The sequence below is a fragment of the Polypterus senegalus genome, unplaced genomic scaffold, assembly GCF_016835505.1.
Source record: "Polypterus senegalus isolate Bchr_013 unplaced genomic scaffold, ASM1683550v1 scaffold_9682, whole genome shotgun sequence".
NCBI classification, from domain to species: Eukaryota; Metazoa; Chordata; class Cladistia; order Polypteriformes; family Polypteridae; genus Polypterus; species Polypterus senegalus.
Window position 1 is genome coordinate 1 of NW_024381791.1, and position 13,474 is coordinate 13,474.

General features: G+C 39.1%; 1 protein-coding gene and 1 long non-coding RNA gene across 2 annotated transcripts; both read left to right on the top strand.

The window, feature by feature from the left end:
- Positions 1-64: 64 nt before the first annotated feature.
- On the top strand, positions 65-1,528 carry LOC120520927 (sodium/potassium-transporting ATPase subunit alpha-1-like). Its single transcript, XM_039742896.1, has 5 exons — positions 65-229; positions 325-455; positions 560-661; positions 1,250-1,340; positions 1,487-1,528. The coding sequence occupies exons 1-5, from the start codon at positions 86-88 to the stop codon at positions 1,526-1,528; spliced, it is 510 nt and encodes a 169-aa protein (XP_039598830.1). The 5' UTR covers positions 65-85.
- A 591-nt stretch (positions 1,529-2,119) lies between these two features.
- LOC120520926 lies at positions 2,120-7,817 on the top strand. Its single transcript, XR_005631912.1, has 2 exons — positions 2,120-2,298; positions 7,058-7,817. It is a non-coding gene; the product is annotated as an uncharacterized LOC120520926 (long non-coding RNA).
- The last annotated feature ends 5,657 nt before the right edge of the window (positions 7,818-13,474 follow it).

Sequence of the window (13,474 nt, forward strand, 5' to 3'; positions counted from 1 at the left end):
AACTTTGTGCAGGATGTGTTCACCACATTAAATCTTTAAAAATGAAAGATGCATTTACTGTCTTTATTTCTTTAACTGGTTAGGTATGATCCAGGCACTTGGAGGGTTCTTCACATACTTTGTAATTCTTGCTGAGAATGGTTTTCTTCCAATTGACCTTCTTGGAATTAGAGTAGATTGGGATGACAGATACTCTAATGACCTTGAAGATAGTTATGGCCAGCAGTGGGTAAGTAAATGGACCTTCACTATTGGTTAAATGATTTCTATACCTCATTTCTGTAGTGCAAATAAGAATTTTTCCTCTATTTCTTGTCTCCTTAGACCTATGAGCAAAGAAAGATTGTGGAATTCACATGTCACACAGCCTTCTTTGCTAGTATTGTAGTTGTACAGTGGGCAGATTTGATCATCTGCAAAACAAGAAGAAACTCTGTGTTCCAGCAGGGAATGAAGTAAGATACTGTGCTTTTCTGTGGTGTGCATGTTGTTTATTTTTTTGTCTTAAATTTCCTCAACTTTATCAGATGACTTACTTGCATTGATCTTTTCTTTTCAGAAATAAAATTCTTATATTTGGCTTGTTTGAAGAAACAGCATTGGCTGCCTTCCTTTCATACTGCCCTGGAATGGATGTTGCTTTAAGAATGTACCCCTTGAAGTAGGTGTTCTTAATTTACGGGATTCTTTTTACTCTGTGTTTTATTTATATAATAGTTCTATATATTACATCACGGGTCCTCCCTGCATGGAGAGTGCTTTGAGTAGCGAGAAAAGTGCTATATAATGTAAAAGAATTATATAGTAAATACCTACAAAGGAAAATTATTTTATGTAGAGTTGTCTATGATCAGTTTTTTGGGTGGTTTTTATTAGTGAGATGTGTGCCTTTCTTACTATGGTGGTCTAGAATTTTTGTTTGTTAGTAAGTGATATACCTTTTACTCTATGTAAGATGCAGTGCTGCTTTATTTCATTTGTGCATTTCTAAGTATTTTAAACTTACTATATGAAATTAAATAAAACATTAAAATGTAAAACGTGTGATCATTTTAGAATTATTAAAACAAATGTAGCAATTTAGATTTTTTTTTATTAATTCTAAATTGTTTTTTATTGTGCATAGATAAGTTGCACTATATAGTGAAACTCTTAGTTTGCCATCCCTTATGATAACAAAATAAAACTATGCACTAGAAATAAGACGGACATATGTACACACACAACTTAACCTTGCATTCTCTTTCAGGCCCACATGGTGGTTCTGTGCATTCCCATATTCTCTGCTTATCTTCATATATGATGAAATCCGAAAGCTCATTATTAGACGAGCCCAGGAGGTAAAAATTGCATTTTTTGTTTCATTGTGTCGTGTATTGTGTGAAGTGTTTTTTTTTTTTGTTTTTGCATCTCTGCCTTTTCTGTGGCATTTGACTGTCTGATTGTATATTTTAAATTTTGAAACCGTCTATCCTTCTGTAACTAGGGATATTGCAGTCGGACAATGGTTAGTTTTTCAGCCTCATGATTGATTTTCCTACCTTGTTACTTAATGTATAGAACTTTAGTATTCTCACTGTGTTAGCATGAGGTTTCCCAGAGGAGTCCAAATCCTGTCTCCAGAAATGTCCATTTTAGATTAATTGACACAGTATGTAGTCGAGACCTCTTTACTTGAAGGATTTAAAAACTTGTTACTTTCTCCAAACTAAATTTGGATTTTTTACAAGTTAATTTAAAGAAAAAACAATTGGGTCTACTTATAGCTGTCACATTGTATGTCAATAGTTCATTTTACACATGTACACAGGATGTATTGGGACACCTGTAGTGTATGCATCTACATGTTGGTTTTATATTTGTTTTATTTTAACTCTTGTTGTAGTGCAATTTGAACTCTCAATGGCTTTTTAATGGATTATGGATTTTAAAGTAACAAAGCTCTATACTTTAGTGTACGAGTGTGAATTGGTAAGACTTGCCCATTTTTGAGAACAATGCAAATGTAAAACTAATGCCCTGGTTTTTTGCATACCTCAAAATGTAAAAGTGTTTGACTACATAAAGTTTGTGATAATTATCCTTTTTTATGATTCTGATATGTCGATATCCTAATGATGTATTTCTTTATCTCTCTCTCTCTCTAGGTTGGGTGGAAAAAGAGACCTACTATTAATTCATTGCTTATATAGCAACATTTTCCATGCATGGGAGCCTCACTGCTCAGTCCGTTCAACTCTGGATATGTTTTTATACTGAAAACTTAAAAGAAGACTGATTTCAAAAACACAAGACCTAGTTTGTATTTTTTTTTTGTTTGTTTGTTTTTTGTTTTGTTGTGCCTTTTGTTTTGTAGCAGGACCAATTTTATACATGGTTTTTAAATGATGTGTAATTTAAAAAAAAAAACTTAACGGTGACCACACAGCCTCTTTTTGGATTCCTCATGTGTCTGTACATTACATGCATCACACTTTCTTTACTCTTCTCAACCGTTTCTCTTCTCTAGTCTGAACTTTTTATTTTCTATCAGTTAAAGAGCCTGGTGCTGTTCAGTGAATAACATTTCTTTCCTTTTGGTAAAGCCTGATTGTTGGTGTTAGGGCTGGGTGATGATGCAGTAATAGTAATTGAATATTTTAAAAACCTATAATTTTTTTTTTTATCCACAACCAGTGACAATTACTGTCAAACTGACTGAAAGTAACTATTATATAAATAGAGTCAGAATTGTGATTTTACTTTTTTTCTTTACAACATTATGGGCATCATATTTTTATTTTTTTTCAAGCTGCCTTTTGGCAACGGACATGTCTGTTTATTCCAGTTACAGTTTATAGTCTGTCTTCACTCATTGGCTGAAGTGTGTTAGTATAGTCTGCATAAAACAGTGTAGTATTCTTAATTAAAAACTACAACATGCTAAGTGTGGTAAGGGGTGGCTTGAATTGCTTTTCTCCAGAATTGTATTCTTCCCTTCTCTAGTTCCAAGAAAAGGCAAGTCTCTACTTCAGTCCACACGCATTTACAGTAAAATAAGTGAAAGGCTGGCATATGTGGTCATATTGGTGAACTACAAGAAAGAAGTGAAAGTTCTGTGATATAGTGCATCAGGTAATTGACAGGCAAGCTAATTCAATTTCTGCACAATGAGCCAGAAAGAAAATGAGGCTGTCTGAAAGTAATACGCTGTCCATAATGGCAATACATGTTGCTGATAGTAAAAATGCCTCTGTGTTGTGGCTGCTATAGGACATATGAAATTTTTAAAAGTGTAGAATCATAGCTCATGAGAAATGTAGTCTTCAGATCAGCGGTAAGAAAGAAGAAAATGGGTTCTACGGCCACTTAGGTCCCTCAAGACTTTTAGAGGGTGAAAAGTTTTATCCACTGACCATACTGTGCAAAATCTAACAATTGCTAGATGATGTAGAGAAACCTCCAGCATTTCATCTCCTGTAATTGATAATTTTACAGTGTATTATGGGTGCTTTATCTTGGGCTGTTTGCTGCGTGATAGGGAAAAAAGTGATTTAAACAAAGAACAGCTTCTGTGGCAGTTAGGTAGCTGCATTCTCACATTGCATGTTTTCCTTCAAATCATCCACAATGCAAGGCTTGTTCTGATGGCCTTTTCCTTTAAGCATACCCCAAATGAAAAAGTCAGATCCAGGCAACCGTGGTGGCCAAAGCCCCTTTCAAATTACCCTGTTGCCAAAGAAGGACTCCATTTCTACCATACTCCTTGCCGATGTGTGACATTTTGCTCCATCTTGCTGGAAGTAACCTTCCGTTAACTCACAATCATGCAATTGCTTGTGACATCGCTTAAAAGAATTGGTGACCTGATAGGTTCACACCATGAAGATGCGTTGCTCAATACTGTACACCACCATCCTGATGAGAAGTCGAGTGTCTGAGTGAAGGGCACGGGCGGTATACACGCAGGAGTTGCAAACTGGGGTTAAATGTCGCGACGGCTATCCGGTGCCTACCTCATTGCAGGATCATCCTGGCTTGTTCGATGCTCCATATACTGAGGAGCACATTGTTTCGTTCAGATTGCTTCATCCTAGTTAGAGCTATTATACTGTATAATATTCGTGCCTCTTTTGAGTGAATCTCCTGTATTTCAGGTTCATTAATTGGATGGGGGTAAGCCAACAAAGTACTGTATTGTAAAGCACGTGCCATCTTAAAGTGGCTAATATGGATTGAAGCTCTTTTCATGGCTGTTCATTGGTTTGCTCTCCTGGCAAGGACTGCTCGACCAGCTATCAGTACTAGATGACAGCTGTGCAGATGCTTGCTAGGGTTTTGGTGACATTTTCATAATGGTCTCCCAATTGCTGCCATGATTTTTCATACTCTGAAGGGACTTCTTTGTTTTTTTATATTGCTGATGCAGTTGCTGCGCGGTCACTACAGTATGTTGGCTTGTCAGGAACTGCCTATGTGTTAGGTATTGTCATGCTCGTGAGTATCACCAATTTTTACTGCACTGGGGCATTGGGATCCACACACTGACCACAGGGTAAGTGCCCTTTTAGGCTTCACCAACACCACCTCCAGCAGCAACCCAGTCTTTTCCTAAGTGATCTCCCATCCAAGTACTGGCCAGGTTTGTTGAGCTTCAGGTGGATTATCTGGTCTGAAGTGCAGGTGGTATACGAACATAAAAGATACACAAGAAGAGCATCTCGGGAAGTAGTCATCAGATGAGTGATAACAGAACAGAGGAAGAATACTTACTGAGAAGATGGCCGTATTCAGAAGGCAACACCTCAATTATGAAAAAACCTAAATATTCTTGCATTAAACAAGAATCTCTGTTACGTCCCAAACTCTTCTTATGCCTTTTCTCCATTTATTTTGTTGCATATATTACAAAGACCAATCAGATTTGTATTTATGGGCAAAGCCCTCTCTACGGCAGTTTATTCTTATCTTTCTCTGTTTGTGGTCTTGCTTGCATGGAAATACCCAAAAGAATCATATTCACCAATGTAGCAAAGTTCGGTTTGACTAGCTATCACATTGTAGAGATGTCAACAAGCAATTTACAGTCAGAATTTGTGTTCACTCCTTATGCTGCCCACCTTCATCTTCATCTAATGTCACTGAGGTTCCCACTTTTTCTGTTCTCTAAGTTAGGTGGCCAGAATAATGAGGGATCGGTGTCAAAGGAGTTACTTTTAATATGCAGCAGATCTATAAAAGTGCCATGTAACTGAGAGAGCCTGAACTTTATTTACTACCCCCTCATTAAGTGGGTGTGTTTCCTACAGTACTTCAAAATACCTTTATTTGTGTGCTAGCATGCAACCTACTCAGAAATCCAAAGCTTTGAATGTACGGACTAAAGGTCAGTTGGCGAGTAAGAAGCCTACAAGCAGTGCCTCTGACGTGTCTGAGACGACTGCCGAGTTTTTGTTGAGTGAATGGAAGCCTGTGTCTTGTTACTCGTAAGGAGGAGTGTGGCGATTAACTGGTTTCTGTAACCTGCTTATGTCAAGTGTGTGATGCAACACATGCTGACTAAACGCTTCTTTCAGTTGAGTGTGGGAGAGTGGAGAGATTCAGTTCCTGACATTTCTTGTCTGTTCTTAGAGTTTGTACATTTTATTGTTAGTTATCTAACAGAAATGTGTACAAAACAGGAGGTGTTGCCCTGATTTTTGCACTCAAAGACATTGGGAAATAACATTTAATCAAGAGTCCTCTTATAAAGTGAAGCTGCTTGAAATGAATATGTTTGGCCCCAGGAGCTCCAGACCTTAAACTTCAGAACCACTGTTGTAAAGGATACAGTAATTCATTTGTTGTTAATAAAGCAAAAGCCTCGAAGAGAACTTTCTCAAAGTCTTTAATGGTGTCCAGTTACTTCACTGGTTCTGTATATAGAGTGCAGAATACTTAAGTTGTGACACTGCAGATGAAAGCAGAAGGTGAACTATCTCAGCTCTGCAGATGACATGCAGCTTTATTTATCTATAGCCCCTGATGACCCTGATGCTCGGAGCTTTCTGACCCAATGTCTGTCTTGTATTTCTGAATGGATGAGTTGTAATTTCCTCAAGTTGAATGAGAAACAAAAAACTGAAATCTTAGTCTCTACTGAACATGGAAATAATGAGGGTATTAGTAGTAAACTTCATGCCTTAGAATTTAACGTCAAGGTGGGAGTAAAGAACTTGGTTGTAATCATAAACTCTGCTTACACTTTAAATCACACATTAACTAGATTGTGTTTTTTCATTTAAGGAACATTTAAGGAAATTAAGACCTCTTATAACATTCAAGATGCTGAGAAATTCCATCCATTATCCAACCCGCTATATCCTAACTACAGGTTCACCGGGGGGTGTGGGGGGTTTGGGTGGTTTCTGCTGGAGCCAATCCCAGCCAACACAGGGCGTAAGGAAGGAAACAAACCCCGGGCAGGGCACCAGCCCACCGCAGATACTGAGAAATTAATTCACACATTTGTTTTTAGTTGGCTAGATTATTTTACACGTACTCCTAACAGGTCTGCCAAAGAAAGACATCAGTCGATTGCAGTTTGTTCACAATGCAGCAGTAAGATTACTAACCAAAAGAAAAAATTTGAGCACATCTCATCAGTTATAGCCGTTATATTGGCCCATGTCTTTTAGCACTGACTTTAACATACTACAAATAGTATTTAAAGCTTTAAATAATCTGTCTCCTTCCTGTATCTTGGAATGCCTGTCCCCCTACACTTCAAGTCGTATCCTTAACTCTTTTAATGGTGGTCTGCTTGTAATTCCAAGAGCCAAGCATAAAAGAAGTAGTGAGGCAGCCTTTCACTGTTATGCACCAAAAATCTGGAATACTTTACTAATAGAGATACACCAGACCAACACTGTGGAGTATTTAAAAAAAAAAATCGTAAAATCCCACTGCTTTAATTTGGCTTTTTTGTAACTGCTATTTACTTGTACCTCTAATAAATCAGATATGCATAGCACTATCAAACGCTTCAATGAACCTGCAGTATTTATTATCTTTTACTTCTCTCTCATTTCCTTTCCAGTTCTTCTGTGTTTGTGTTCTGTATCACCGCCACCTGATCAAGTCCTATGCAGCAACCTCTGATGTTTGAATGCTTCAATGAAAGTGAATACCCCAATGTGCCACAAAACCCACTGCGTCAAATCCTCTAAGATTGATCGAAGTCCTATGCAGCAACCTCTGATGTTTCAATGCTTCAATGAAAGTGAATACCCCAATGTGCCACAAAACCCACTGTGTCAAATGCTCTAAGACAACAAATAATCTAAGAAATTAAGAACTACTGAAGAGCATTTATGTGAGGTAGAATGGGTGGACTTTTGGCCTTGAGCCCCTAGAAATTTTATTTTTTTAATTAGATTTTTTTTTTTCTTCCCATCATTGGACCATCATTTTAGAGACCAGGCCAAGGGGACACCCACTTAACACCTGGCTGCAATAGATAGATGGTCATTTCCAGAGGGGGTTTCTGGACCACCTGTCTACCTGGGGTCTTACCAACCAGGATCCCGAGCTGTGTTGTCGTTTTGGGTGTGGCCACTTGTTGTACCAGTGCATGCTCCCCAACCTGACCTGACCTGCTGATCTGACATCTTATAAAGCACATTTAGCTACAGCGTTGGTATGAAAAATGTGTTGTAGAAATAAATGTTGTTGTTGTTGACTCTGCTGCATGTGTGGTGCCTGGATTGGGCCCACCCACATGGCTTGTTGGCCCACCATGTTTTGTAACTTAGCTTTTTATTATTTATTTATTTTTAAATAAAAATAAATTTTACTCATATTTGTATTTTAATACACATCTCTCTTGATTAGAATATCAGTTAATTATAAAGGTAAACAGCAAAATCACCAGTTTTAACTCTAAGGGCTCATTTATACTTCACGCTCAGAACGTATGCGCCTGCATCATGGCTGCCACGCGTTCTTAGCCTTTATTTGGTGCGTCCTCTGAGCAGGTCCTCAGAAATTAACACAACGTGTGTGCGATTTGCAGTACCAGCAAAAAGTGCTAAAATTTGGAATGTGACGTCAGAGTCTGTGTTTACTATACTGATGCTCTGTGTAACAAAGGTCAGAGCCGACCTTACTTCCTTAGAAGGTTGTCGTCCTTCAACATCTGCAGTAAGATGCTGCAGATGTTCTACCAGATGGTTGTGGCGAGAGCCCTCTTCAACGCGGTGATGTGTTTGGGAGGCAGCAAAAAGAAGAAGGATGCCTCACACCTGGACAAACTGGTGAGGAAGGCAGGCTCTATTGTAGGCATGGAGCTGGGCAGTTTGACATCTGTGGTGGAGTGACGGGCGCTGAGCAGGCTCCTGTCAATCATGGAGAATCCACTGCATCTACTGAACAGTGTCATCTCCAGGCAGAGGAGCAGCTTCACTGACAGACTGTTGTCACTGTCCTGCTCCACTGACAGACTGAGAAGATTGTTCCTCCCCCACACTATGCGACTCTTCAGTTCCACCCAGGGGGGTAAACATTTACATTATTCAAAGTTATTGTCTGTTTTACCTGCATTTTTATTTTGCATTTTTATTTCTATCTATCTATCTATCTATCTATCTATCTATCTATCTATCTATCTATCTATCTATCTATCTATCTATCTATCTATCCTGCTATTTATACTGCATGTTTGAACACAGTAGCCTCAAAATGTATGAAATGGAAGGGGTTTGGAACCACCAGGACTCTTTCTAGGGGTTGGCAATTAGGCCGAACTGAGTAACAGACCAAGAAGGCCCTTGGTCTTGGACCAAGAACCAAACGGTCAATCTAACAAAGCCTCAGAAGTCCTCTGCTGAGATGGGAGAAACTGTCAGAATGCACGACCACCTCAGCAAGACTCCATTACGCAATCATTTATCATAGAGTGGTTAGATGGAAGCAGCTCTTGCCATATGGCATTAAAATGACTCTGAGAGCATTGGGAAAAATAGTCTCTGGTTTGATTACCAATAAATTGAACACTTTGGACAGAACTCCAAGCAGTATGTTTGGCAAAGACCAGACACTGCTCATCATCTGCCTAATACTATCCATCCAGTGAAACAAGGTAATAGTAGTAGCATCATACTGTGGATGTGCTTTTCAGTGGCAGGGATAAGGAGTCTGGTCAGAACTGAGAGAAGGATGAATGCATCCACATACAAAGAGGTCCTTAAAGAAAGCTTGCTCCATAGTGCATGTAACCTCAGACTGGGGTGACTGCTCACCTTTCAGCACGACAAAGACCCGAAGCATACAACCATGACAATACTGGAGTCTCTGACTGTCCTTGAGTGGCTCAGTCAAGGGGTAGACTTAACACCAAAGAGACCTGCAGTTTACAAATGCTTCCCATTTAATTTAACACAACCTGAGAGGATCTTGCAGGAAGAATGAGATTAAAATTCCCAAATCAGGTATGCAAAGCTTGCAGAGACTTACCTATGATGACTCAAAGCTGTAAATGTTCAATAGAGTCCAGCTGCAGTCAGGACAGTTTTAGGCCTCTGACAGATTCAGCGACCTGAGACATTCTGAGGTCCATAAGATGACACCTCTGTCAGCTGCATCTCTTTTGACCCACTTTCCACTTCCCCAACCCCACGTTAGCAGTAAACTTTTGTGCTAAGTGTACTGTTATAGTAATGGTGGCAAACTGAACGAGAAAAAATATCTCTATTATAAAAAAATCTTAGGGAGGGAGACAGGAGACGAGATGTGATCTTCTCGAAGACAATTTGAAGTCCCGAGAGAGACACTTTAACTTGCTCCCAGCTCTTAAAACAACGACAAGCAAAACATGCAGCTCGCCAGCAATAGAAAGCCAGCAGATGATCCGACCAATTCTCCTTGCATGCGTTCAGCCACCCTAACCACCCCTCTTCCCCCATAAGGCGAGCGGCAGAGACACAAAGTGGCAGAAAGGACAGCGGCTGTACAGTCTTTAAAATGATCGATGGGCAGCGCGACAGCAGCAGCAGAAGGACAGCAGATGATCCGACCGCATCTCCTTAGCATGCGTTCAGCCGACCTCCCCTTCACAACGCGAGCAGCGTGATACATCCTGTGAAAAAAAGTATTGTTTTTACAAAACTTTTAAAGTAAAAGTGAAAATAATGCATATGTAACCATCTCTTTAAATTGTATTTCCAGTAAACCAAACCTGGGGTGGTTGAGAAGCGAGCAGGGGGCGGAGCCCCCTAGTTATAAATAATAAAAAAAAACAGCTTCACCATGATAAAGTGTCGTGCTAATGTAATAAACGCTCTCTTCGACTTACTGCAAGGTCGTGTAATCCCAATGTGTATGCAAAGCCACTCAGCTAACAGAGAAGGTCTTAGCTGGGTGACTCAAACGACTACTTGATACCTCTTTGTGCTTCTGAGGGCAAGTACGCCATTCCTCTGGAGCATAAACTCTGACACAATTAATGCATCATAATGCATCAAATATTAAAATGTTGTACACCAGTAATAATATAGTACTAATGATATAACACAGAGAGGACCACAAAGACAGTACTCTAAAGAGCTCCTAAATGTCTGGCGTGGTAGTATTGCATATTCTGACTGTTTACACAAATTATATGATTTATTTGATTCAGAGACTATAAGAATATGTTGTGTTAGTCGTACCTGAGTGCAGCATATAATTTATTCTTCTTTGTCTTCTTCCTTAGCATTTCCTGTTTCTGTATGGGGTCAAACTCTGATTACTAGTGTAGATCCTTAGCCACAGAGCCACTACTCTGTTGAGTGCACCATATAACTAACGTATTAAAAAGTGAGTCTCATGAATGAGACATGGCAAACACAGATATAAAACGTATACTATAAAATACAAAATGTTAAGATTTTTTGTTCAATTTGTTTCTAATATATGACATCAAAACAATTGCTTCAGATGCAGAACTAAGAGACCTCGATCGCTTAGAAGTTTAATAAATGCTGAATACACAATTGAGTGCAGGAACTGAAGGGAATTGAAATCATCATGAGGGGTGTGTCTTATAGGTGTCAGTTCACCAGCTTAAATAGGGAATGGCTTCAGAAGGGGCGCCAATTTATGGAGCATCTGAAGTGCTCAAATCTGTCCGAGGCCTAAAACTGTCCTGACTGCAACAGGACACTTCTCTAATTGGTGGCAAAGGGGCTTCTACAAAGTACTGAATTAAGTGCCTGAATACTTACGTGAATTTGAGAGATTTCAGTTTTTGGCTTTTAATAAATTTTCAAACTGTTCTGAAAATGTATATTTACATTAATTTGTCCAAGGTGACTTACAACATTTATGATAAAATTGGGTACATTTCTTTTGGTTATCCATTTGGCACACAGGCAGGTCAAGTGACTTGCTTATGGTCACAGAGTGTCAGTAATGGGACTTGAACACACAAGCTCAGGTTCTGAAGTCCAAAGCTTAACTATTACACTGCACTGTTTACTTAACATTTGTTCTCACTTTGTTATTATGGATTATTAAGTGTGGATTGATGGGCAAAATAGTGGGTGAGGCAACACACTGTACCAGTTCACACTCCCTAACCTGACCCGACCTGATGAATATTTTGCAGGGCCAGGGCTGTGAACTTATTATCCAGAACAATGGCATCACCTTGCCAGAAGACCACTTTAATAATGATGATGTTGCCATACCTGACATGAAAAAGATTGTGCTAATTATTCTCCAACGATTATCTTTTCTTAAATGTCACAGAGATATTGTCATTTTAGTGATAACTGCAGGCAATAAGATTGACCTAGTGTTTATATATAGTACATTACCATGAGCATGCTGTGAGGTAACTTGCTTCATAAACAGAAAAACAACAAGTGTGTGGAAATGCCTGCTGCCTATCAACTTTATGTGCCTCATTTACTAATCTGTTCACACCTTTTGAACAATTCTGTGACCCTTAGCTAATGGGTAAAGTTAATATAATAAGAGTACTTAAGTAACTCAAATGAAGAAACAGAGCAAAACTTTGATTGTTTTGGGTCAAAATCTAACCTCAGCACTTGGAATTTACATGCCTTTCTGATATCAGTGTAGATTTTCCCTTCAGCATCCTAAAGACGAGTCAATCTGGTTGAGTTACAACTCATTGTTGTCCCATTGTTACAACATTTGCCCCAAAGTGGATTAGTGCCCATTCCAAGTGTGATTCCTGCTATGCACACAACATGTCTGGGGTAATCTGCAAACTCCTGCAACCTGTTAAAAGAAAAGAGGTAATGAATTGAAAGAAGCGGATTTGACATGGGAGGAGCAGCTTAGGGACGCCAACAATAAATAACATTTATGCTCAAAGGACACCACAGTGTGAGGCTTTTATAACAATCAATTTATTAGTCAGTGAATAATGAATTCCTTTAAAAGCTAAATAAATAATTAAACTGACTTTATTTTTAACCAGTAAAATAATACTCCACATCATGATACAACTTGGACAATCAATATATCAAATCCATCCAATGGACACAAATCACAATAAGATTATAAATCCTCTTGGGCTATTGTTGGGCTATCCTATTGTTTCAGCCCATTTTTCTATTTTCAACCTCTATCCCAGTTTGTGGATTTTCACATACAGCATCAGGTTCGCCAACTCTTACATCAAAGAATCCTTACCACACACACAGTCTCCTATATTGGTTTCAGTGAAAATTGAATCTCTGTATACTAACAGCCCCCCAGGAAGCAGCGGTTATTACTTTAAATAAATGGTGCACTTTTGTAACCCCTTTCTGTGAATTATTTTAGCTCATATTACTCAGATTGTGATAAAATGAAAACTCAGAAGATATCTTAGCAATAGGTATGTCTTTTAGTCCCAGCATTATTGTGGTACAATTTGAATTATTCTCAGCAACCGACTTATTCCATCCCTACATTCAACTCGAACGCCAGTGACAAGTCCACCTCTGACCATCAGTGTGGACTGTACATAACTGAAGATCAAGTGAGGAGACAACTGAGGAAGCTACACACAAGAAAAATGTGTGGGACCAGGTGGACTTAGTCATCAAATTGTTAAGTCCTGTGCTGACTAATTTTATGATGTCCTTTGTCACCTGCTCAGTCTGTGCCTAAGGCTTCAGAAACTGCCACTGCTGTGGAAAAAATCCTACCTTGTTCCTGTTCCAAAGAAGGCAGGCGCCTCTGCACCTAATGATTACACACCAGTGGCACTTACATCTCACATAAGGAAGACCTTTGGGTTACTAGTCCTGGACTATATGAGTCCTCTTGTGATAGACCACCTGGACCCACTGCAGTTTGCCTATCAGACTGGAGTGGAGGATACACTATCTGTCGGCTCCATAAGGCTTATTCTCACCTGGACAAAGATAACAGCACCGTGAGGATTATGTTTTATGATTTCTCCAGTGCCTTCAATACCATCCAGCCATCCCTGTTAAGAGGTAAACTCAGGATATGCATG